At 37.2% G+C, this 25,076-nt stretch overlaps 1 protein-coding gene and 1 non-coding gene across 4 annotated transcripts in view; one reads left to right on the top strand and one right to left on the bottom strand.

Annotated features, from left to right (window-relative positions):
• KCNK2 (potassium two pore domain channel subfamily K member 2) overlaps positions 1-25,076 on the top strand; it is a 252,288-nt gene that overhangs the window by 148,867 nt on the left and 78,345 nt on the right. For all 3 annotated transcript variants that reach the window (XM_005901277.2, XM_070384776.1, XM_070384777.1), the window contains one exon: positions 5,878-5,995. In XM_005901277.2, coding sequence (XP_005901339.1) covers positions 5,878-5,995 — 118 coding nt within the window. The remainder of the gene's footprint in view (positions 1-5,877; positions 5,996-25,076) is intronic.
• TRNAV-CAC (transfer RNA valine (anticodon CAC)) lies at positions 24,231-24,303 on the bottom strand. Its single transcript has one exon. It is a non-coding gene; the product is annotated as a tRNA-Val (tRNA).

The following is a 25,076-nucleotide window of genomic DNA, read 5'->3' on the forward strand; positions in this document are numbered from 1 at the left end:
GGCAGCCTGTCAGGCTCCTCTGTTTGTGGAATTTTCCAGGCAAGAATACTGGAGTGGGTTGCCATGCCCTCCTCTAGGGGATCTTCCCAACCCAGGGATTGAATCTGCATCTCCTGCCTTGCAAACAGATTCTTTACTGCTGAGGCACTGGGGAAGCCCCGTACATCATTGCTGTTGCCCAGTTAGATGCCAGTGCCTTGTACCTGCAGTTTGAAATTCTTGTATCACTTCAAATTTTCAGATTACTAGCTTGACCCTACTTTTAGGATTATAGGTATAATAGCATATTTTAGTGACATCTTGATTATAATATTAACAGGGGAGGAATCTGTAGTAGGCTTTCAGAACAATCTGTATTGTTCTGGTAAACATGAACATCTGAGCATCTGAGCAAAGGAGGAAAAAACGTGAAATCAGAAATTGTATTTTAAGATTCACAATATAACCTACTCTGAAAACAGTGTGTTCTTCAGGCCTTCCCTGGGGTTGCTTACTTTCTAATAGCTATTCCTTAAAGCTAGTCAAGTACTTTAATACACATGAGAAAATTATTCCTGGGCATTGGACTCCCAGGAACATTTTCATGATTGTCATCGATTGCCTTGAGTTCCAAACCTATACTGCTGCTGCTGCTAAGTCGCTTCAGTCGTGTTCGACTCTGTGCGACCCCATAGACGGCAGCCCACCAGGCTCCCCCGTCCCTGGGATTCTCCAGGCAAGAACACTGGAGTGGGTTGCCATTTCCTCCTCCAATGCATGAAAGTGAAAAGTCAACGTGAAGTCGCTCAGTCGTGTCCGACTCCTAGCAACCCCATGGACTGCAGCCCACCAGGCTCCTCCGTCCATGGGATTTTCTAGGCAAGAGTACTGGAGTGGGGTGCCATTGCCTTCTCTGAAACCTATACTAGTCTCTTACAAATAAGTGTGTCAGCATGGTTTGCTGTTAAAGCTCAATATAGTTCCAAAATGCCAGATGACATTGAGACATAAACAGTACAATTCAAAAATGCACAAATTCCCATTAGAACTCAGTGAACTTTGATTCTAAAGCCACCATTGTCATGGAAACCAAGGTTTTTTTAATAATTACTTTTAAGAGCAATTACCTTTATCAACTCTAGGAGTATAAGCCTCTCAGAGCTCTGTTTCTTAAGTTTAATTTCTTATTCTTGAATAGAATCATGTATGCAACTGCCTTTCATTTTTTTTCACTATACATATATATTTACTTTGTTAGATTTGTACATTTTTTGTAGCTTTGTGGGTATATATATATATATATATATATATATATATTTAATACAACTGCCTTTCCTTAATGCACGTTCTATGTAGATGAGCTGAAAAGCAAAATTGAGTGTGAATCCATTGAAGATTATTTTATACTATTTCTATTGTAGGTTTTATGTTTGGAAGTCCTCTCTTAATCAATACTTCAGGTAATAATATGTTAGGATTAAATGCAGAGGGTCCTACATTTCCTTTACCCTAACCTAAAAAATACAACTTATTCATAAATTGTCAATATGGTTGTTCATAAAAGTTGTCTTTAGTGGAAGAGTGAGTTTTTATTGTACATGAGGTGATTGTTGCTTTAATCACATAATATGGCACATACAGGAACACTTCTCAGAAAGGCATTTGTTAAGTGCTCTGATGGCCCGAACTGACATTGAAATTACAGAGTCTCTTAGGTCTGTGTCAGTGCCCTCACCAAGGGCATCTGATATCCTTTGGATGTTGACCAAGGGACCTTGTACAAATAGATAAAATAAATTTATCAGAATATTTCAGAGAAAGGACCTCATGGTAGACTCATTCTCACAGTGATTTGACATGTTCCTGGTTCCATCTAAAGCTTCTGTTGCAATAATCACAGCTCTGTGATAACTATTTACAACCCACACATTGCCAGACATTACTGTCTCTAAGTCTACATATGCTTCTTTTGGATTTAAATAATTTGTGGAACTTATCCAACTGTCTGGGTGATGCTGCGAACCTTGTCATCGACAAGCAAAAGAATAAACTAAAATGATGATGCTGGCTATGGATGTTATATTGTCAGTTGTTGGAGGACTTAGCTGGCTTCTAGGGAATAAAATAATTAATTTTACTTAATTAAGTGGAATCACAAGACATGTCTTATCTTTTTTCAATTATATCACCCATGTTTTTACTTCCCTGTTGTCTCCCCATTGCCTAGCACCATAAACAATTGGTAAATATTTTTGAATAAATGAATATGTTGAAGATATACTTTTTAATTAAAGTACAGTTAACATACAATATTATATTCATTTCAGTTGTAAATCATAATGATTCAACATTTAAATATATTACAGAATAATCATCCTGATAAATCTAGTAACCTCCTGTTCTATACAAAATTATTAGAGTGTTACTGACTATATTCCTTTTGCTATATATTACATCCTTGTGACATTTATTTTATAAGGAAGTTTTTGCTATATATTACATCCTGGTGACTTATTTATTTTATAAGGAAGTTTGTACTCTTAGTCCCCTTCGTTTACTTCACTCAGCTCCCTGCCCTTCCCCCTCTAACAACCACTAGTTTGTCCTTTGTATCTATGCTTCTGTTTATGTTTTGCTGTATTTTTCAGATTTCATATATAAGTGAAATCATATGGTATTTTTCTTTCTTTCTGACTAATTTCACTTAGCATAATACCCTCTAGGTCCATTCATGGCAAGATTTCACTCTTTTTAATGGCTGAGTAATATTCCATTGTACATGTATCCATTTGTCTATTGATGGGCCCTTAGGTTGCTTCCGTATCTTGACTATTGTAAATAATGTTGAATTGAACATAGAAGTCCATGTATCTTTTTGAATTAGTGTTTTTCTTGTTTTATGAATAAATACCAAGAAGTAGAACTGCTGGATTATATGGTAGTTCTGTTTTTAATTTTTTGAGGAATTGCCATATTGTTTTCCAGATTGGATGCAGAAGCATATATTAGAGTGTAACTGTTTTATATTAAGCCTGGCACTTCAGAGATTTATAAAATCCTAAAACAATGCCTGTCTTCTCACTAAATCTTTGTTTTGGAAAACATAATTCTTTTTCATAAAAATGTGTTAACACATTGTTATTTTTATGTGAATTAATCAAAACATTTGAAAGTTAGAAATTCAACCAAAAATGCAAGTATCAATAGTTGTAACTCACATTCCTATGTTCCTGGATGTCTGCAATATTTTTTGAGACTGTAATTGTTTTTGAGATAAAAAATCTGAGAGTTGCTGGCTCAGAGAAGGGAAATATATATTTGTGTTTGTGTGCATGCTCAGTCACTCAGGTTGTCCCACTCTTTGTGACTCTATGACAATAGCCTGCCAGGCCCCTCTGTCCCTGGGATTCCCCAGGCAAGAATACTGGAGTGGGGGGCCATGTCCTTCTCCAGGGATCTTCCCGACAAAGGGATTGAACCCAAGTCTCCTGCGTTGGGAGGCAGTTTCTTTACCACTGAACCACCTGGGAAGCCTGTATTTGTCTGTACAATAGCAATAACCAATTGTAATTTAAAATATAAAAAAGTAAAATATCTAAAAATAGCCTTACAGGTCTATGTGAAGTATAATAAAAAATGCTCTATTTCAGAATATGAAAGAAGATTCAGTAATTGAAGATTCACACCATGTTATTTGATGGGAAATTTCACTATCATAGTCGTATTCATTTTCCTTACTTAATTTATAGATTACACATATATCTAAACAGCAAAAATATTTTAAACCTGTGAACATGAAAATTTCTATAAAATTTAACTAAATACTTCTAAAGTTTATGTGAGAATAGTAGGTTAGTAGCTGCAAAAAATATTTTTCAATATTTTTAAGGAGACCTGCTTATCTGATATTGTATTCATAGTAGAGAGTCGGATAAACAAAATCAGTGATCTCAAAACTAGCTTCTTTGTGTGCTATGCATATATGTGCACATATGTATATTCATGTGCATTTAGTATATGTTAAAGGAAACATTAGCACTCAACTTCGCTCACAATAAAGGACGTATAAATGTAAACGATTCCTATCAGTTCGGTCAAGATAGATTATTAATATTAGAGGTAAATTGCATTTGTAAATTGCTGTGGGGGCAATTATAAATTGTAACTGCCTTCTTGGATAGCTACTTGCTACTATATATCAAGTGCTTTAAAATATTCATAATCTTCAATGTGGCAAATTTATTTCTAGTGATCTCTTCCACAAAAATATTCAGAAATGAAAAAAATATTTATACACAAATATGTTCATAACAGCAGTTTTTATAATTAAACAAATTTTAGAACAGCATGTATGTCTACATATATGGCAGTGATTAAGTAAATGTGGTAATTGCAAGGAAAACCACATGTAGAATAATATTAAATAAAAATAGAGAATACATTTCATATAGTGCGTAAGGCTGGCTATGTAGAATGTATAACAGAATGCCTGGAGTAGACACCTTAATACATTAACTGTAGTTGTCTCTCAATTCTGGAATTGTGAGTAATTTGTATTATCTTCTTTATTCCTTTCTGTATTTTCCTAAACTTTTTAAACAGTGAATACATACTATTGTTAAAGTAAATAAAAGCTTACAATTCAATTAACTCTTGACGTTTCAACCTATAGATTAAGACAAGTCAGACAAATGAAATTTTATATTGCATTTCAGCTTGAGATTATCTGCTCTTCTACATCTGACAGTAAGTTCTTTGGGTAGTACATCCATTTTCCCAGTGTAGTTTTTATCCATTTGCCAATAAACTGTATGACTTTAAACAAGTCACTTTACCTCTCTAGGTCTTTAATTTCCTTGCCTATCAAATGAAGTTCCTTCCAATTTTAAAGTCTGGAAATTGTGTGATAAATATTTAAAAACTATATTTCCAACAGAAACGTCTTTTGCCACAATCTGTATTTATCTCTTTCACAATCATTTTCTCCTTATTCTCTTCTGTGTTTGTGTTTCTGGAGCTCTGTCTTCCCTCCCTAACATCTGATGATTGAGAAGGGATTATAATATCATCTTTCTGTCTGTCTCCCAGTATTACTACTCAAGGCAGCATCTAGATTCTAGTATTCTTGTATGAATATTGTTGACTGTCATTTACAAGTCATCGGTGATGTGCACAGTCATAGAATTTACAAAAATCTGTAGAGATTCTAAGAATCTCGATATCAGTGGATTGACTTACGCTTGATGGTGAAGGGCAGTTGCCTGTTCCTTGTCGTCTTAGCCTGTACTGTCGGACCTTACTGATTTTATCATGAGTTTGAGCAAACTCCGGGAGATGGTGAAGGACAGGAAGCCTGGCACACTGTAGTCCCTGAGGCTGCAGTGTCGGACATGATTTAGCGATTGAACAACAACAACTGATTTTATACTCTATACTGTTGTACACAATCCAGGATTGGATACTTATATTTACCATTCAAAATGACTAGCATTTTAGAAAAACTTTTTTTTTTGATGAAGCTATTATATACTACTTAAATTGTAGTTGGCAATCTGATATTTTTAACTCGGTGGTGCTTATTAAAATTATTGCTATATTTAGTTGTTAATTCAAATAAATTTCTAACAGTGGTACCAGATGACATTATGAATGCATATCATAACACTATATGATAAACTTTATGCAGATCCATTCTCTTGATATCAAATATACTTTTCTTATAATTTAATGTATTCAGTTCTTCAGTGTAAAGTTTTAATCTGTAGTGTATACTTTAAATGGAAGGGTAGACCTTAGAGTTGATGCTTTTTGACTAATGGGTTGTCTGGGGGGAATATTTGCTGTTTGATGTCTCCATGTGATTCATGTGTACTGATACATTTCTTTTTAAACTTGCAGCAAATAGTGGCAGCAATAAATGCAGGGATTATACCTTTAGGAAACACCTCCAATCAAATCAGTCACTGGGATTTGGGAAGTTCCTTCTTCTTTGCTGGCACTGTTATTACAACCATAGGTAGGAGACAACTTATTTTGTTGTTTAATTTTGGTACAGCTTGTGAGTTAAAATTCATTTGTTTGAATTTTTTTACAGTTGGTCAAAATGGTCTTCTCGAGGTAGAAAACTAGAGTCTAGTAAATTGATTTTGAAAAGAGAGTTTGAACAAAGGAATGATGAAAATGAATTACTGATTCAGAATACCGAGTTGTTTAAAATCCACCCAAAACTCGGGAGCAGTTCAGTTGAGTCCTTTGACTAATGGACAAGAACATCAAGAAATGGCTTGAAATGATGATTTTGGTAGAGGGGACAAACAAGTAGTTTAAAATTGTCCTGCATCTTTGATTCTTTAGTACAGAAAGAAATGATTTGAGTACAGTTTTGACATTCTTTTCATGAAGTTCTTATTGGATATCACTTTCTTCAACTTATAAAATTTAACTCTACATTTTAGCAGATTGTTCTATTCTTATGTGGTTGTCTATTATGATTGCTTCAGACCTTTTTATGCATTATGTTTTTCCAGTAACACAAATCTGTAAAAAATTAACAGTGAAATATGAGGATTACAAAAAGAATGAAACGTTAAGCCCTTGACCTTTTATCTTTTCATCACATTGAATGTCATAGTGTTTGAAAGTGGAACATGGTCTCTTTTTTGGGACTGACTGCATCCACTCAGCACCCCCTAGGCAGCAGAATGGGTACATGTAGGCAACTTCTTTTCTGTTATTCTTCAGTGCCCAAGAAATATTCCGAGGATATAAACACAGACCCCATAGTGAAAGCTATGCTTGCCATGCTGTGAGAATTGGGAGGGGTTACAGCTATCTTATTTCATGGAAGGAGGTAGGTTTAAAGCATAATTTTCAACGAAGGGAAGAAAATGGACCCATCACAGTTATGCCGAAAATATGTGTGCAAAAGGAATTCTCCTCTTGCACATATGCTTGTGATGAGATTTCCTCTCATGAGCCCGACCTCTGATTTGGGCACGCGAATTAATTTTCTAAAGGCTTTAATTTTATTGTTTGCCATTGGTAGATTATGAAGTGCCTACAGTTTTCAAATGAGTACTTCTGTCAAAGTCCTGAATAAGAGAACATGGACAGTTTATGGATGAACTCTTGCTTAAATTTTCCTTTGAGAGGAATTTGTAGTGTCCTGTCATTATGCGGATCCACCGTAATGCCTTTTTGTGCTGAATCACTTGCCAGTGAAATAAATACCTTAGCATGTCGATGTTTGCCTTCGTTAAGAGGTCAAAGACCTATGTTTACTCTGACATTTCCATCGGCTAGGTCAAAAGTTGTGTGGCTGTGAAAATCTGGAAGAATGGCAACCTTGATTTCTAACCATAATAATAGGTTAACTATGGAGCTTAGACGGCTTGGCCATTTCTACTATGGAAATAACTGTTTATTGGGTAAACTACTTAGAGTCTGGAAGGAAAAAAAAAGCTCACAGACAGAGTGGGAAGGGTTTGTTTCTGCCCAGTGAAAACTCAAAAAGTCCACGTTATAGCTCATCGTGACCACCACTAAATTATTCTCCAAGAGACTTAGTCATTATACAGACTTACTGTTGCATCCTGTGTTTATAAACAGTCTCATTTTTTGAATCCCAAATTCAGTAAGTTTTGCAGACATATACTTCAACACATGAAAAAAAATAAACCATTATTACCAGCCTTACCCCAAATTATAGCCATTAAGCACAGTAGCTGATTATTTAGGTTGTTTAGGTAGCTCCCTGACAGCTCACATCTCTTACTGTTCTACCTCAGGCTTTAATCTGAGGTTGATTAAGTCATTCTAGGTCAGTGACATTTACTCCATGGTCTTCTACTCTAAGGTCAAGGCAGTCTGCTCTGACCTTAGACTAGTTTTATGGTCTAGGGCAAGATAAACGTTTGGCCTTTTGCATAAGTCTCCATTTGATATCCAAGTCATTATTTAATAAAATTCAGTGTAATTATTAATATTGCTAATAATTGTCTGACCTTTGAAGTGGTTTTTAGAAACTGAGGACATTGTAACCTCTAGCACTAAGCTGCGTTGCATTGGTTGTTTAAACAATGAACTTGAGACGGTCTGGGAGACTCCGTCTCAGTGGCTTCTTGTGGGGTGTCTGATACAGGCAGTGTGTCATGGAGCTGCACTGGCGGACACTGGCCCAGATTTTTCTGCTTAGTGTAGACAATTTATCTAAGAAGTCAAAGTGACCCTTACTATTCATTACAAATATGCCCAAGAGAAGTTCAGTTATATAAAATAGAATGTTAAAATTTAGGGTCTAACTTAAGAGAATCTCTTCATATATCTACATGCTCTTTCCAAAACCATACCCTTCTAACCCTTCACAAATTCCATTTTACAGTGGCACAGGCTAACGTACGTTGTCGACAATTCTTTTTCTCTCATTCCTTACTCCCAGTTCATCAGTCAATCCTGCTGGCTATGCCTTTAAAGGAGATCTAGAATTTAACTACTGCTCCCCATTCAAACTGCCATCATTTTGGCCCACGCTGGCATCATCTCAGCGCCAGCATCCCCGTATAGAGAAACCTTCGGTCCTGAAATACTCTCTGGATTCCAACTAATTCAGAGCAAACACTGTTCTCCATTGCTTAGGTCATCTAGTAAGATGCACGTTCTGGGATTTTTGTGTATTTGAGTCTTTTCTGTATCCCCCAATACCTGACACATAGTGGATGCTTAATAATTATTTTTGGAATTAGAAAACAGATGGAGATTCTAAATGAGATGAAGTACAGCATGTTGGAAATTACATAACATTCCATTGATAACTTATTACACTAAATTCTTAATTCCTTAAACAGGTTACTAACATTTTTGCTCATTCATTTATTCAGTAAATAATAAAACATGATTTGTCTCCCACTGTAAAGATAAGAGGTAAATTATTTGGGCCCAAGTGGCACACAGACCAGTCAGGGAGATCAGTAGGCAAATTGTCATTTACCATATAGCCTGCCAGGTGCTATGGCTTAAGGGTATTTGATGCAAATGTACGGGAAGATTCCCTAGAAAAAGAAAGAATACTGGCAACCCACCAGTATTCTTGCCTGGAGAATTCCAGGGACAGAGGAGCCTGGCAGGCTACAGTCCATGGGGTCACAGAGAATTGGACACAACTGAATAGCTAACACTTCACTTCAGGTAATTAAAGGCATTAATAAAATGAGAGCTTTGTAGTCATCGGGGGTTCATGTGGGAAAGATTAGGGGTAACAGAGTATGATCTGTTTAGGAACTGTTGTTGAGTTGCTCAGTCGTGTCCAATTCTTTTTCAGCACTATGGACTGTAGCCCACCAGACTCCTTTGTCCGTGGGATTTCCCAGGCAGAAATACTGGAGTGGGTTGCCGTTTCCTCCTCTAGGGGAATCTTCCTCACCCAGGGATCGAACCTGCACGCCCTGCATTGCAGGCAGATTCTTTACCACTAAACAACCTGGGAAGCCCGTTTAGGAATTACAGGCCATCCAAAATGGTTGTTTGTAGTTGAAGGGATCATCTTTAGGACTGTGTAAATCAAGTCAACATAGTAGCTCCTACTGAAATCTATGCTACTTTTGCTGCTGCTGTGAGTGTAAAAGGAAATAAGAACACCGCTTTGGTTTGCAATCTAATTTGGGAGATAAAATTTACGGTTAGGAAATAATGGAATAATAACAGAAATAGGTCTTGTGGAATCAAATATTACATGGAATGATTGTTTCAGTGCTATAAGAAGAGAAAAAGGAAAGAACATGTGGGCTAGAAGAGGAGGAAAAGGCTTAATTAGAGAATTGGGTTTGAGCTATGCTTTGAAGAAAATGTTTTGGTTTAGATTGGTGGAGGGAATAAAAGCCTCCTGGTCTGTGAGAGAGCTAAGCAAAAATACCAAGAGAGAATGAGCCTGACTTATTTTTAAGACAGAGTAGTATTCAAGTAGACCAGAGGAATTGTTTAACTGGGTAGTGGGAAATGTTATTGACTGATTCAAATGGGAAGAACACAGTTGAATATAGTTTGATTTTTGAGAAGTTTGGACCTACTGTACTAAGAACAAAGGAATTTTTTTTTTGGAAAGCGAGTTAATAGGTTAAAAGTAACCTTAGAAGATGCATCTGTGTGGAATAGAATATGTGGAGACAGACAGTGAGGGAATAGTTAAGAGGCCTTTACCGTGATCCACAGAAGAGTCAGAGTATTGACTGGGAGGATTGGAGCTGGTGTTGAGAAATGGGATTAGGACAAAAGGTTGAAATAATTAGATGCAAGAATCAACAGGCCTTGGGGAGTAATGCAATGAAGAGAGAGGTGTCCAAACGTTGACTGTTGAAGTGAATATTTAGGCAGCAGGTCAGTACAGTTCATAGGCAGTGCTAGTTGATGCTGTGAAGAAAAAGAAGTTTTAAAAAATGGTCAATTAAAATAAATAAATTGATTTTATTTTAAATGGCCGAAAATTTATACATGTTGTTGTATTAGGAAGCTTCATTTTAGTTGTTTTCCTTCCTCAATTTTTATTTGTTGGTTTATTCTTTAATTCAGACAGACTAGAAAGACGAGGTAAACAGGCTCCCTCCTGGAGAGCTTGGCTTTGAGGAAACCCAAAATCAGTCAGTGCCCTGAAAAACAAGACCATTATCAATGGTGATAAGTGCTCCATAAAAATTCATGTGGGGGATGCAGAGTCGATAGTGGAGTGGGAGGTGCTCGAGAGCAGACTGATTCAAGAGCTCTCAGAGCAGGTAATGGTTAAGCTAAAGATTAAAGGATGAAACAAAATCAGCCAGGGAACCTGCATACATGCGTGTGTGCTCAGTTGTGTCCAACTCTTTGCAACCCCATGGACTGTAACCCACCAAGCTCTTCTGTCCATGGGATTTCCCAGGCAAGAACACTGGAGTGGGTTGCTGTCTCCTTCTCCAGGGAGATCTTGACCCAGGGATCGAACCTGTACCTCCTGCAATTGGCAAGCCTTGGCACGTGGATTCTTTACTGCTGAGCCACCCAGGAAGCCCAAGGCAGGAAGAGAAGAATGCAGAGATGAGTTCAGGCAGAGGGCACAGCATGGCAAAGAAGAAGCAAGGTTAGCAAGATGAACGGGGGCCGGAGCATGTTAGGACCTGATAGTTGTGACAATGTCCTCAATTCCGTGGGAAGCCAAGGAAAAATTTCAGCAGAGTCCTAATGTGACTCATGTTGCTGTTCAGAGGGCAAAAGGGAAAGCAGGAAGGCCATTGCGAAGGTTATTGCATTAATCCATAAGAGAGAAAGCAACATAGAGATTGTCATGCTGAGTCAAGTAAGTCAGAGACAGAAAGACAGATGGCATATGAGATAGCTTATATGGGGAAGGGGATCTAAAACAAAAGAGTATATATGAACTTATTTACAAAACAAAAGTAGAGTCATGAATGTAGAAGACAAACTTATAGTCACCAGAGGATAAGGGAGGGGAGAGGGATACACTGGGAGTTTGGGACTGACATATACACACTGCTGCTAAGCTGCTAAGTCGCTTCAGTCATGTCTGACTCTGTGCGACCCCATAGACGGCAGCCCACCAGGCTCCCCCGTCCCTGGGATTCTCCAGGCAAGAACACTGGAGTGGGTTGCCATTTCCTTCTGATATACACACTACCATATATAAAATAGGTAACTAATAAGGACCTACTGTATAGCTCAGGCAACTCTACTCAGTACTCTGTAATGGCCCATATGGGAAAATAATCTAGCAGAAAGAGTGGATATATGTGTATGTATAACTGTTTTTTGAAATTGACACAACATTGTAAATCAACTATATTCCAATAAATTTTTTTTTCAAAAGAGAGTTTATGAATGGAAATATACTTGTCTCTGAGAATGGTGCCATGGGAAGTTTAATGTTTTAAATTTTCAGTTCTTTTAAAGCTAATAAGAAATCACTTAAACTCTAGGAAAGTCTGTTGGCAAAAGTGATGTAATGGAAAACTGTATTCTATTTTGAGGTCAATTTAAAGATTAGAATAAGATGTAAGGTGATTTTGCTCCCAGAAGGCATTAAAATATAATAAAATTTTCCCCAGTGGAAAGTAAATTGAAATGCCAGAGCCAGGATTTGCCCAAGCTCATCAGTGAATCATCATGATCTCTGAGTGTCAGAATGCGAATAACAAGATAGCACTGGGGTCTATAGCAACTTCAGAATCTCAAAGCAGCATGTTAGGTCTTATGGAAAACATTTCCTTGGAGTAATGTTTCTTGTATTTACAAAGGACTCTTGTTTTCTTCCCCTTGAGTTATAGAGATTGGATTCAAGTATATAATTTCTATGTTTAGTTTTTCTGTATTTTGAGCCAGCCACCGAGTCTCTCAATTTCCTTATACCTTGATTGAATTATTGAATTGCTGACGCTGTTAGGACAATGGTCACAGATTTTCTGCAAGCTCCTGTTTCACCTGTTTGGCATAATGCTTACCTGAGTAGACAAAAGGGAGAAAAAAACTAGAGAGTAGTTTAAACAAACAATTCCTGATAAAAAGAAAAGGTCAATTTTGAAAATGCCAAGAGTATATTGAAAAGTGTAAAGCCTTATGCATATCTTTATCAGGGAATCTAGGACCTTCCTGTTGGAAATGATAAAAAACAAACATACAACAACAACAACAAAAACTATAGCTTAAAAGGTGAGGAAAAAGTTGTAAGAGCTTTTCTGTACAATTTTGTTATCTCATGAAACCACTAACTGGACTTGGAAATGAGCAGACTTGAGGCAGTGGGGTGTAGAATTTGACAGCCAGCATTTTCCTGGGGGTGATGTCATTGCAGCTTTGGTTGTTAGGTGCTATCGTATTTATTTGGTATACCCATAATTCAGTGGCCTTTCACTAGTCTCTTGGATATTCTCTGAGACCTGCATATTGGATTTTGGGAACCCATTTTAAAGGAAAGCTGAACTTCTTTCAAGCAGCTTAAAAGGTGAATTATCTTGCAAGGTGACTTCCAGCTCTGACTCCACAATCTCCTTGCATTTTTCTTTATACCAGTTTGTTAAAGTAGATTATTCTTTTTCCAAAATCTGTAATGCTAATGCTGTGCAGTTGAAATTCAGAAGTTGAAATTAAGAAATTGTTTTGGGTCATTGCTGCTCTGTTTCTCTTCTAATCTACTAAAATGAACAAAAGGAAAACCTGTCTCAAGAAATGTATGTGTGTATATATATATATGTTCCTACCATTCAAAATCTTCACATAGGTTTATTTTCCAAGTTAAAATGCATTTCTTTCTCAGAGAAGAAAAATGCCTTCTGAACAGTAGTTAAGTTTGCAGAGTGTAAATTATATTTGATAGACAGTAAAGCAGAATTCTTACTTAAATAGTGTTAAAGACTCTAGAGCAATAATAATGAAATAGATTAGTCATCTTCTTTTCTCATTATGTATATTGGTATGTATGTTTGTCAGCCACAAAGAGGTTTGATTCAGAGCACTGAGTCCTTAGAATGCTATGCTAGTTGGAAGGAGTGTTATGGATGTAATCTTCCCAGGAGTAATCCAGTAGTGTTATGGATGTAGTCTTCCCAGGAGTGAGGCAGTGTTTATTATTATTATTTGTGGTAGCAGAATGCAGAGCAAGCAAGTGTAGATATAAAAGAAACTGAAAGTGCCAGTGAGAGGAATATGGTATCAGCATCGTAGTCATCCATATCTTGGGTGTGTTCAAGGCAGAAATTGCTTATATTCTGCAGCAAAATAAACTTTCAAAAAGTTTGCATTAACATATTTTTAATCTTCTGGAAAGCAATCGATGTTAAACGGTGTGATTGTGAAATTACCTTAAAGTTGGAAGCAAAGAATTGTCATGAAGTTCATGCCCTGAATAAATACAGAATCTATTTTTAATCTTGTCTTTTCTCCTTTCCCAACCACTGACATGCAGCACATTTGTCATACATTATAGGTTTTAAAGAACATATGATTGACCCCTAAATATGCAAGTATTGCTCAGAATGTGATTAAAACTATAGGTGGGATGATTATCAGAAAAACATTTTTTTAAAATTGTCTCAAGTACTGCATTTGATAGGGAAGGAATGTAATAACATTTGTCTGGGCCTGTCTACTTAAAGCTAGTAATTATGCTACATATTTGTTTTCTTCCCAATCCTTTAAAAAAAAAATCTAGACTTGTGCAATCTTACTCTTGGAAATTGGCATTGTTATTTATGTGATACTGAAAGTATAACATGATATATGCAAAAGAAGTACCTGTGCCAAATAAGGTTCATGAGTAATTATTGTGGTTTGTGTGCACATAAGGTACAATGCAAATAATTAATTTTAAACAGAAAAGAATTCCAGGCAGCCATCTTTTGGTTCTAAAGTACCACTGGAGGAAATATTGATCATATGAACTTTTGAAAGTCACAGTTCAGTTCAGTCCAGTTCAGTCACTCAGTTGTGTCTGACTCTTTGCAACCCCATGGACTGCAGCATGCCAGGCCTCCCTGTCTATCACCAACTCCTGGAGCTTGCTCAAACTCATGTCCATTGAGTCGATGATACCATCCAATCATCTCATCCTCTGTCGTCCCCTTCTTCTCCTGCCTTCAGTCTTTCCCAGCATCAGGGTCTTTTCCAGTGAGTCAGCTCTTTGCGTCAGGTGGCCAAAGTATTGGAGTTTCAGCTTCAGCATCAGTCCTTCCAATGAATATTCAGGACTGATTTCCTTTAGGATGGACTGGTTGGATCTCCTTGCAGTCCAAGGGACTCTCAAGAGTCTTCTCCAGCACCACAGTTCAAAAGCATCAATTCTTCAGTGCCACAGGTCTCAAAAATGCATGTTAATTACTAATCTTAAACTTCTTTCCCTATTAACTTTATTTTTAAAGAAAAAACAACAGACAAGTGGACAAGTTTGGTTGATACGTTGTGCCTTTCCTCTCTAAGTTTAAGTTTCCCTTATTGTAGATGCTAACAAAAAATTTCCAAAGGCAAGCAGCAAGAGAAGGAAAAAGAAAGAGAGGGTATGGAATAAATCATGATCCGCTTAAGCAGCTCCTGTTCAAACAATGCAGGTTTTAATAGGTTACTTCACTGCTACCTGTGGATGACTTAATAGAAACTCTGTTTAAATTTCATTTGATGCATAAAAAAACAGATGTAGACATGACCTCCTAATAAATATTTTACTGCAAGTCAATGAAGTTCTGTATGTATTCATGTAGTTTTACTTACATTGTACCTCTCAGAATGAAAATATTTCTCCGTATTTTTTTAAAGAAGTGATGCAGGAGAAAGAACATCAGATTTCATTTCAGAGAAGTTGTTTAGGTTTTGTCTTTACTGCTAACTAGGGTTGTATTCTTTTAAGCAAATCATAGTTCTTCTATTATCCTGAATTTTCTTCTTTATCAAAGAGGGCTAGTGTTTCTCACAATCAAAATTGTTGTGAAGGTTAAATAAACGTGTATGTAAAAACAGTTTGTACACTGAATGACAGTATAATAAATCAAAACTAATTTTGTTACTAGGGTAATTTTTATTTTATTATTAAACTTTATATTACATTTATTTATGTTACTAATGTTAACAAAGAAAGTTCATTCTTTCTTAAAGATTTGATCCATTCATTTTAATTATTATAATATTTATAATGTTGCCTTCACATACTTAAGATGTGCTCAAACTGGTTATTCTCACAATGCTCAGTGTTAGATTTGACTAGTTTCTTCATCTAGTTAATTTGTAGTTTGAGCTAATGAAATGAATGATTTTAATGATATTTAGGTGGCCTAAAATGTGATCATCAGAATAATATATAATGAAGCAAGGTGTTAACTATTAGTTGAGAATAATAAAAGTTAGTGAAAGTCAGACAGTCATGTATGACTCTTTGTAACCCCATGGACTGTAGCCCACCAGGCTCCTTTGTCCATGGAATTCTCCAGGCCAGAATAGTGGAGTGGGTAGCCATTCCCTTCTCCAGGGAATCTTCCCGACCCAGGGATCAAACCCGGGTCTCCCACATTGCAGGCCGATTCTTTACCAAATGAACTACTATTTGTATAAATGTTTTTCTATATCATTTTAAAAAATCTGTGCCTCTGTATCTGCCAAGTTATTTTCTGTAGTAAACAACCCTCACATTTTGTTGGCTTTACAGAATTAAAAGTTTATTTCCTGATCACATTGTATGTCCAGTGTGGATCAATGGGAGGGCCCTGCCCTTGTAAGAAGGAGAGTGTGGAAAACTGACCTCTGGCTGATCATGCTTTGTGTGTGTGAACACACTGTTTTTACCAACATGACATTAGCCAGACTACCTTCAAGAGTATAGGTGGGGAAGTGCTCTCCTGCCCTGAGATCAGAAGAACCAGGGTATTTTGTGACAGCCCTAATAACTTCCACAAGCAAATATACTAATTAGATACTTCCTTGAATGTTATTTGATAGTCCAAGTAATTAAACATGATAACAAAATATAGTTTGTATTTTAATTTGCTTTTTCAAATTGTGTCTCCTTAACTCCATCACTGCAATAGGATTTTCATTTTTCACATCTAATATTGTGCTACTGAAGGAGATTGTGTTCCAAATTTACCTCCCTCTACAGAGTTTCATCAGCGTCACTATCTCAAAATGAAAATAAGAATCAATATATAAAATTCTAGTTTTAGTTTCTTGGCAGAGATTTTGCTGCCACTCATTAGTGATATTGCATGGGGTTCCATTAGCATTTAGAGCACAGTCACCTTTTGATATACGTGGAAGAAGGGACTCCAGAACCCCCAGAGGTACCCAAATCCATAGACACTCAATTCTCTTATATAAAATAGTACAGTGTTTGTATATAACCTATAGATTATACTTTAACCCATATACTTTAAACTCACTTCTTGATTAATTTTAATACCTAATGTAAATGCCATGTAAGTAGTTGTAAATACAATATGAATGCTATGGAAATAGTTGCCAGCATTTGCCAAATTCAAGTTTTGCTTTTTTGAACTTTCTGGAAATTTTTTTTCAAATATTTTTGATCCATGGTTCATTAAATCTTCAGATACAGAAACCAAAGATATGGAGGGCCAACTGCATTTTATTAATGATCACTTATCAAGGTCAGAATTATGATGATACAAAAACAGTAAAACCATTTAGGAAAATAAATTAAACAACTAAGTTTACCTTTGATGTAGAAGTGAAATAATGCAGGGCTCAGCAAACTATGACCCTGTGGGCAAAATCCAACCTTGCTTCTGTTATGTAATTAGAACACAGCTGTGTCCACTTATTTTAGTACTGTCTTTGGCTACCTTCATGCTATAATGGCAGAGTTGAACAGTACATCATAGGTTGTATGGCTGCAAAGCTGAAAATTTTACTATCTGGCCCTTTAGAGAAAAAAAAAACATTTGCCAAGCACTGGACTAAAAAACATAAAGCAAAGAAAAAAAAATACAATTTGTAACTAGAAGACCTGGGTTTGTCCTGATTCTAACATTATTCACTGTGTACTTTTGACCAGATCACTGAACATCTCTGAATTATTTTCTCATGTGAATAGTCCATATGATTTCCTAATAAGTGAATAGTTGTGCTTCCTGTCCCCCAGGATTTTATGAAAATTCAAAGGATATTTAATAATGCTTAACTACTATGCAATTAAAATTCATCATTTTAAAAGAAGATGCTTTTTTCCTCCATTTTTCCTCATTGTCCAATAAAGGTTGAAATGAGCTCTGTGACTCAAATTCTGTGAACCTCTGGTACGTTAAGCCTCAGGAGTTTATAATCTTATTTTCTGGAGAGATGACCCATAATGTACATTAGATTCTCAAAGTGTCCCATAGTTGTTAGAAGGGTTTAAAACCATTGGCTTGAATAATTTCTATTTTAAATTTTAGACTGATAGAAAGTAACATTTTGTAGCACTTCAAAAATTGAGAAAAAAAGTACTGTGTCAGAAACATTGTAGTAAAATGCTGGTGTAGAAGCTGGCGGACAAAATAACTGCTTAGAGAACTGAGTACAGTGGTCAGAAAGAAGCCATGTAAAAGCACATTGCTAAAAATAAGAAAATCTTATGTTACTGCTGAGCTCTGAGTGATATTATAGTGTCAAATATTTTCAGTTCTTCCCAAATCCTGCAGATTCTGAATTGTTTTCTGTAAACATGATAAAAAATGCTTTAGAAAACTAGGGTATTACAATCCCCATCCATGACATTCTGGATTTTAAGAATTCAGCCTTCCTCCTGTTCTATAATTATTAGAACACAGCTACATCAATTTATTTTAGTATTGTCTTGACTATCTACACACTGTGATGGCAGAGTTGAATAGTACAACAGAGGCTATTTGGCCTGTAAAGCCAGAATCTTGAAAAGAACACACACACACATGTATGACTGAATCACTTTGCTGAACACCAAAACTGACACAGCATTATAAATCAAGTATGTATGCGTCATAAGTTGCTTCAATCATATGCAACTCTTTGTGACCCTATGGACTGTAGCTCGTCAGGCTTCTCTGTCGATGAGATTCTCCAGGCAAGAGTACTGGAGTGGGTTGCCGTTTCCTCCTCCATGGGATCTTCCCAACCCAGGGATTGAACCAGTATCTCTTGTGTCTCTTGCATTGGTAGGCAGGTTCCTTACCACTAGCGCCACCTGGGGAGCACCCCGCCCCCGAATCAACTATATTTCATAAAAATTAAAACAAAAACAAGAAAAGGGAAGCATGCAAATATAACAATTAAAAAAGTGGTACTGGATAAAGGAAAATAAAGACTAGACCAGGAAAAAAAGACTAGACCAGGAAAATAGGCTGGGAATGGGAGGCACAATTTTAAAGGAGTTTAAAAGATGATATTTCTTTTCCAGTTTTTATATTATTTGTTCTTGCTTTGGATTTATGTTTCTAAACTGTGAACATAGAGTGTGAATGGGGGCCTCAAAAGTTCTTCCCACTTAATTCAATGTGGGCAGGCTTAGTAGCAGGATAACATAACTAGAGTTAGCTACCAATTAGTAATTTCAGTGCACTGCCTTCTACCAAGTGGAAAAGCCTCCCATATTCTCTCTCTAGAGGCTCTGAATTGTTGTGGAAACAAGGAAATCATGTTTTATAGCCATTTTCCTGAGCTATCTTTAAGAGTGTCTTGTCGATTTCTTACTAAAATATATGGCAAAACCAATACAATACTGTAAAGTAATTAGCCTCCAATTAAAATAAATAAATTTAAAAAATCTTGCATTTCAGGATTAGGTTTTCTAATAGACTGAATTCAAGGTATAGGACTTAATCTGAGATAGTCTTCATAGCTGTAAAGGGATTATAGAAAAGAGAAAAATATACTCAAGAATTCACATTTCGGGCACAATGAGGCCTTCTTGTAATTGTGTATGTATGTGTGTTCATGCTTCAATTCAAGTTCAAATGAGACTGTATAAGAAATTAAGAAGTAAGGATGCAGGTGGTGAGAAACAGCGATGGTCATACTCCTTCCCAGTCTACCACCTCTTGAATCCTTCCTTTGAATTAAACCCTATGAATGTCAAATATATCTAAAACAGGTAAATGGAATCATTTGTGTGTGTGCGTGTCTGTCTGTGGCAGGGGAGGGAGAGTGGATCATATCCGAGAGCAGGCAGCCTGTTTCCATAGTGGGGCAAGGCTTCCAGGTCACATAGAGTGCATTTAAATGCTGGTTGTGTCACTTTCGATTGCTCAGGTCTGTTTTACTTAACATTTCTGAGCCCTAAGTTTTAAGACATGTTTTCCAGAATGTTACTTTGGGAATTAATTGAGGAAAACATGCCCAAAGTGCCTAGGATACCACAGTCTCTCCCTCATAGTAGATTCTGTGTTAAGTTCCTTTTATACATCTTTCCAGTTCAAATGTTCCCGGTCAGAGTTTGGGGGATGGGCCTTTCCCCACCCTCTTCTCCTAGTCCCAAGGCTGAGAAGAGCACATTTTCTACTATCTGTGGGAAATAAATTCTAGACACCAAAGGAAATGACCCACATAAAGCAGAGCATTAGATAGGACAGAACCAGTGAAAATTAATAGCCTATGAGTGATGAATCACCAACAGTTGTTGGGTGGATTATTTGAGCTTTTGATAGTTGCTTGACAGAACTATGTAATAGACGTAGATTAGTTGTTGTTGTTTGGTCGCTAAGTTATGTCTGACTCTTTGTGACCCCATGGACTGTAGCCGGCCAGGCTCCTCTGTCCATGGGATTTCCTAGGCAAGAATACTTGAGTGGGTTGCCATTTCCTTCTGCAGGGGATCTTCCCAACCCAGGAATCATACCCAGGTCTCCTGCATTGACAGGTAGATTCTTTACCACTGAGACACTGATAGGTGTAGACTGGTAAGACCTATAAAGCCAGTGCATGAGACATAAGACACAGGTTCCATCCCTGGTCAAGAAGATCCCTTGGAGGAGGGCGTGGTAACCCACTCCCATTTTTGCCTGGAGAATCCCATGGACAGAGGAGCCTGGCGGACTACAGTCCACAGGGTTGCAAAGAGTCAGACACAACTGAAGTGACTTAGCACATATACATAAAACCCAAAAGACATTGAGAAATCAGCAAAACTGTGGCATCAGACTGAAATATTTGTCTTTTATATGGTCCCTTATGTAATAACATAGTAATAGCAAAGAAGTGTAACATTCAGTAGGGCTTCCCTGGTGGCCCAGATGGTAAAGAATCTGCCTGCAATGTGGGAGACCCAGGTTCAATCCCTGGGTCGGGAAGATCTCCTGGAGAAGGGTATGGCAACTCACGCCAGTTGTTCTTCCCTGGAGAATTCCGTGGACAGAGGAGCCTGGTGGGCTGTAGTCCTTGGGATTGCAAAGAATCGGTCACAATCGAGTGACTAACACTTTCATAACATTCAGTATGTGCTAGGTACTGTTTTAAGTACTTTATGTATATATTCAAACATTTTCATCCCTACAACAACCTATAAGGTATTGCTGTCATTATTCCCATTTTAGGATAAGCAAAGGAGGCACTGAGAGTTTAGATAACGTGCCTGAGCCATGCAGCGAGTAGATGGCATTTAGTGGGGTTTTAAATCCACCTGGTTTGGCTGCAGGGTCCACATTCATAATCTCTGACCTCTATTGCATTATATGTCGAGAAAAGCAGGGTATATATGATTTACCATAAATTCCTTGTGAACTGATCGTATCTGTCCACCTGTCTCTCCTAATGGTTAGGGAGTGTTTCAGGACTCTACTTTTCTAGGTGAATGAATGATGCCATTGTTACCTTTGGAAAAATGTATAAGTAATTTGGATAAAATCAACTTGAAAAGTGCAGGGCTCTGATGGATCCTCCAACACTTGTTACTTGTGAATATTGGATTAAGTAAAGCATATCTGCCATTACCATGTGTGGAAAACCTTTTATATAAATGGCCTTACTCTCTTAATGTTGAGGATATAAATTTTTAGACACGGAAATAAGCATCCTTAATTTTCATTTTTTAGTGTATTTTTTAAAAATAAGATACACAAATAAATTAGTTTGAAGATATTTAATTTGTCAAAATCAAAGAATGCATGGAAATCTAATCTCATATCTGAGGCGCATCTTAAAAAATGTTGGATATTAAATTTAAATTGAATTTACCCATGTCTCTTAATGGTCTGGGTGATATATTCTTTCATCTCAATGACCCAACTTCAGCTGTCATCACTCAGGTTCAGTATCTGGATAATTGTACATCTTTCAGGCAGGCTGGCTGTCACATTCTCTTTCTTTCCCTTTTTGACCCTGGCAGTAGTTGATGAGGTTTGAATTACTGCCCCAGGGTAATAGCCAAGACAAGCATAGAAAAATCCTTATACCATAATTCAATTTTAACTTAAACTGTATTAAATATGGACACTCAGCACTTAAAAACTTTGCATTCCGTCTCTTCAGCGTCTGCTGCCTAATTACCACCAGTCCTTCAATTTTCTTGGCCTCAGCTTTTCGTATTTGTGTAATGATGGGGTTAGAGTTCTATTTGCCATTTCAATTCTTACATCTTATAATTTTGTTCACTAACTTAAGGTGACTTTTCCCTCTTTATTTGTGGTACTTTATAGTGTGAAAACAGAAAAGTAATAGACCATTTCAGAAAAGATTCTGTCCAGAGATCCTGTGGACAGAGATGTTAAAGTAGTTCCTCCAAAACAATAGGTTTTGCTGTGATATAGTTATTACGTTTGCTGCTTGCTAATGACGGATGAAATATCTAATAGCTGCCAATGCCTGGTTGGCTGTGACAATAACCAGTGAATTGCAGTAACACAGAGTGCTTTGTTCATTATTTGCTTGGTATCATATAACTGTTTTTGTTCCATGGTGTAATCTGCCCAGTGAAGAGCATGAAAAAAGAGCGTGGTATGTTATTCAGCCACAAAAAGGAACAAAATAATGCCATTTAGATTGTTATATTGAATGGAATTGACCAGACAGAAAAAAACAAATAACATATAATATCACTTATATATTATAAGTGAACATATAATATATAGTGAAGTCGCTTAGTTGTGTCCGACTCTTTGCGACCCGTGGACTGTAGCCCACCAGGCTCCTCCGTCCATGGGATTCTCTAGGCAAGAACACTGGAGTGGGTTGCCATTCCTTCTCCATATAATATATAAGTGATATAATATTACTTATATTTATAATCTAAGAAAATGGTTACAAGAACTTATCTATAAAACAGAAATAGGGTTACAGATGTAGAAAATAAACTTATGGTTACTGGAGGGGGGGAAGGAGAGGAGGGAAAAATTGGGAGGTTGGGACTGACATATACACACTACTCTATATAAAATGAATAACCAACAAGGACCTACTGTGCAGCACAGCGAACTCTACTCAATACTCTGTAATGACCTATATGAGAAAAAAAATCTAAAATGGAGTGGATATATGTATCTGTATAACTGATTCACTTTGCTGCACACCTGTAACTAACACCATATTGTAAACCAACTATCAGATCAGATCAGATCAGTCGCTCGGTCATGTCCGACTCTTTGCGACCCCATGAATCGCAGCACGCCAGGCCTCCCTGTCCATCACCAACTCCCGGAGTTCACTGAGACCAACTATACTTCAATAAATTTTTTTAAGGAAGAAAAATAATGGCTTAACTCCTCCTTACTCTAAACACATTTCAGTGGGAAAAGTAGCGTCAGCATGAGCACCACTATCTTTATCACCGTTGTTTTCATCAACAGTGGACATTTATTCCCCTGAAGAAGGAAATGGCAACCCAGTCCAGTATTCTTGCCTGGAAAATCCCATGGACTGAGGAGCCTGGTGGGCTACAGTCCATGGGGTCGCAAAGAGTCAGATACGATTGAGCACCCGAGGTGTGTGTGAGATGGACATTTATTCAGAGCACCAGTGGCGGTACCTGAGCCAGCTTTATGGCAGGAAGGTGGCATTGGCCAGCTGACACTCACCAACTGTTTGCCATGTGCCAAGCACCATAGCATGTCCTTCCTGTGTAGTATATCACACAAGCCTCATCACTCTGCACAGATGAGAAAACAGAGGCACAGTGTTTTTTCAAAAATTTTTTTAGTAACTTCCTCAGTGACAGGGTGGCAAAGCTAGAATTCAAACCCAGTTTTTGGGGCTCCAGAGCCTGCAGTTTTAATCACTATGCTATATTGCCCTCCGTATCCTTGAAGGGAGATTTGAGTGAGTCTGTTTGCAGTTGAGGAAAATTATTGCATATCAAAGATTGTGTAGCTTTCTTGGCAGTTCAGATTATCAATGGCCTCCAAGATCCAACTCTCTAAAATGAAAAAGAGAAAAAAATTACACTTATTATGTCTAATATATTCTTTTTAAAGGTATTGTATAGTTTTATCATTTTAGTGCTTATAATGTTAAAAAAAATTATTCAGTAACACTCATTAGAGTGGTAAGGCAGACTTCATCCAGGGCCATATGATAGGTGTAGGAACCACTGCAGTAGTTTAGTAGTAAGGCAGAGAGACTGGGCTCAACTCTGAATACAGCAAAGCAAAGTATGGATTTATAGCCAAAGAGCACAGGGTGGGAATCCATAAATAGAAAGTGACTAAAAGGGGATATGAGGAAACACAAGGGGCTGATTTTCACCAAGCCACCCTAACAGGAATTTTGTTTTTCTTCTTTAATGTGGCTGAATCAGGTCTTAGCGTGGGCTCTCAGTTGCAACATGCAGGATCTAGTTCCCTGACCAGGGATCGAACTTGGGCCCCCTGCATTGTGAGTGCAGAGTCTTAACCACCGGACAACCAGGGAAGTCCCCCTAACAAGACTCTTGCTAAAGGCCTGTCAGAGGTGATCAGGTATCACCTGGGCAATGATGAAGGATAAGGAAAAAAAGATGGTCAAATACGGAGAATGGGGGTGGGGAGCACAGTTCTGGATAAACTGAACTTCAACAGGATTCTTACTAGAACTGAACTTTATAAACAAGGACATGGGAGCCCAAGGCTTAGTCAAAAGAGAACTCAGAAGAGCCAGACCAGAGTTTGGTCCAAGACAGAATGTTTTCCAGAGGTTGGTCCAAGACAGAATGTTTTCCAGTAGACAGTATGGTTTTCTTTATTGCTTTGATGGTTTGTCATTTGATGCTGTGTATGACCAGGAAGATAACATCAAATTGTACTAAAATTCTTATCAGAAAATTCTTTTAACAATAACCTTTAAAGTATGATTTCCAGAAAATGCATTTATCATAGTTCAGATTCTTGATTACAGTCTCTACATGCGTGGGAAAATGTAAGTTATTCACATTGCTTGCTAAGAAATAGTTTGCCACTTCCTTGATGCTGTTGGATCATTTTTCTCCCCTCTTGGGATAAGAGGAGAACCAGATAATAAGAGGCAGTTAAATAGCACGTGAATTTGCTGCCATTTATAGAAATAACATTTCATTACACCTTGAACAGATCTCTGTTTATTGGCTTGAGCTTCAGATGAAATTGTTGACCAACATTTAGTGGTCATGTTTTATCAAAATGCACATCTTTGAACACTGAGAATCTAATCCCGGACAATGAGATGCTCTC

This window comes from Bos mutus, chromosome 16 (assembly GCF_027580195.1).
Source record: "Bos mutus isolate GX-2022 chromosome 16, NWIPB_WYAK_1.1, whole genome shotgun sequence".
Classification (NCBI taxonomy): domain Eukaryota; kingdom Metazoa; phylum Chordata; class Mammalia; order Artiodactyla; family Bovidae; genus Bos; species Bos mutus.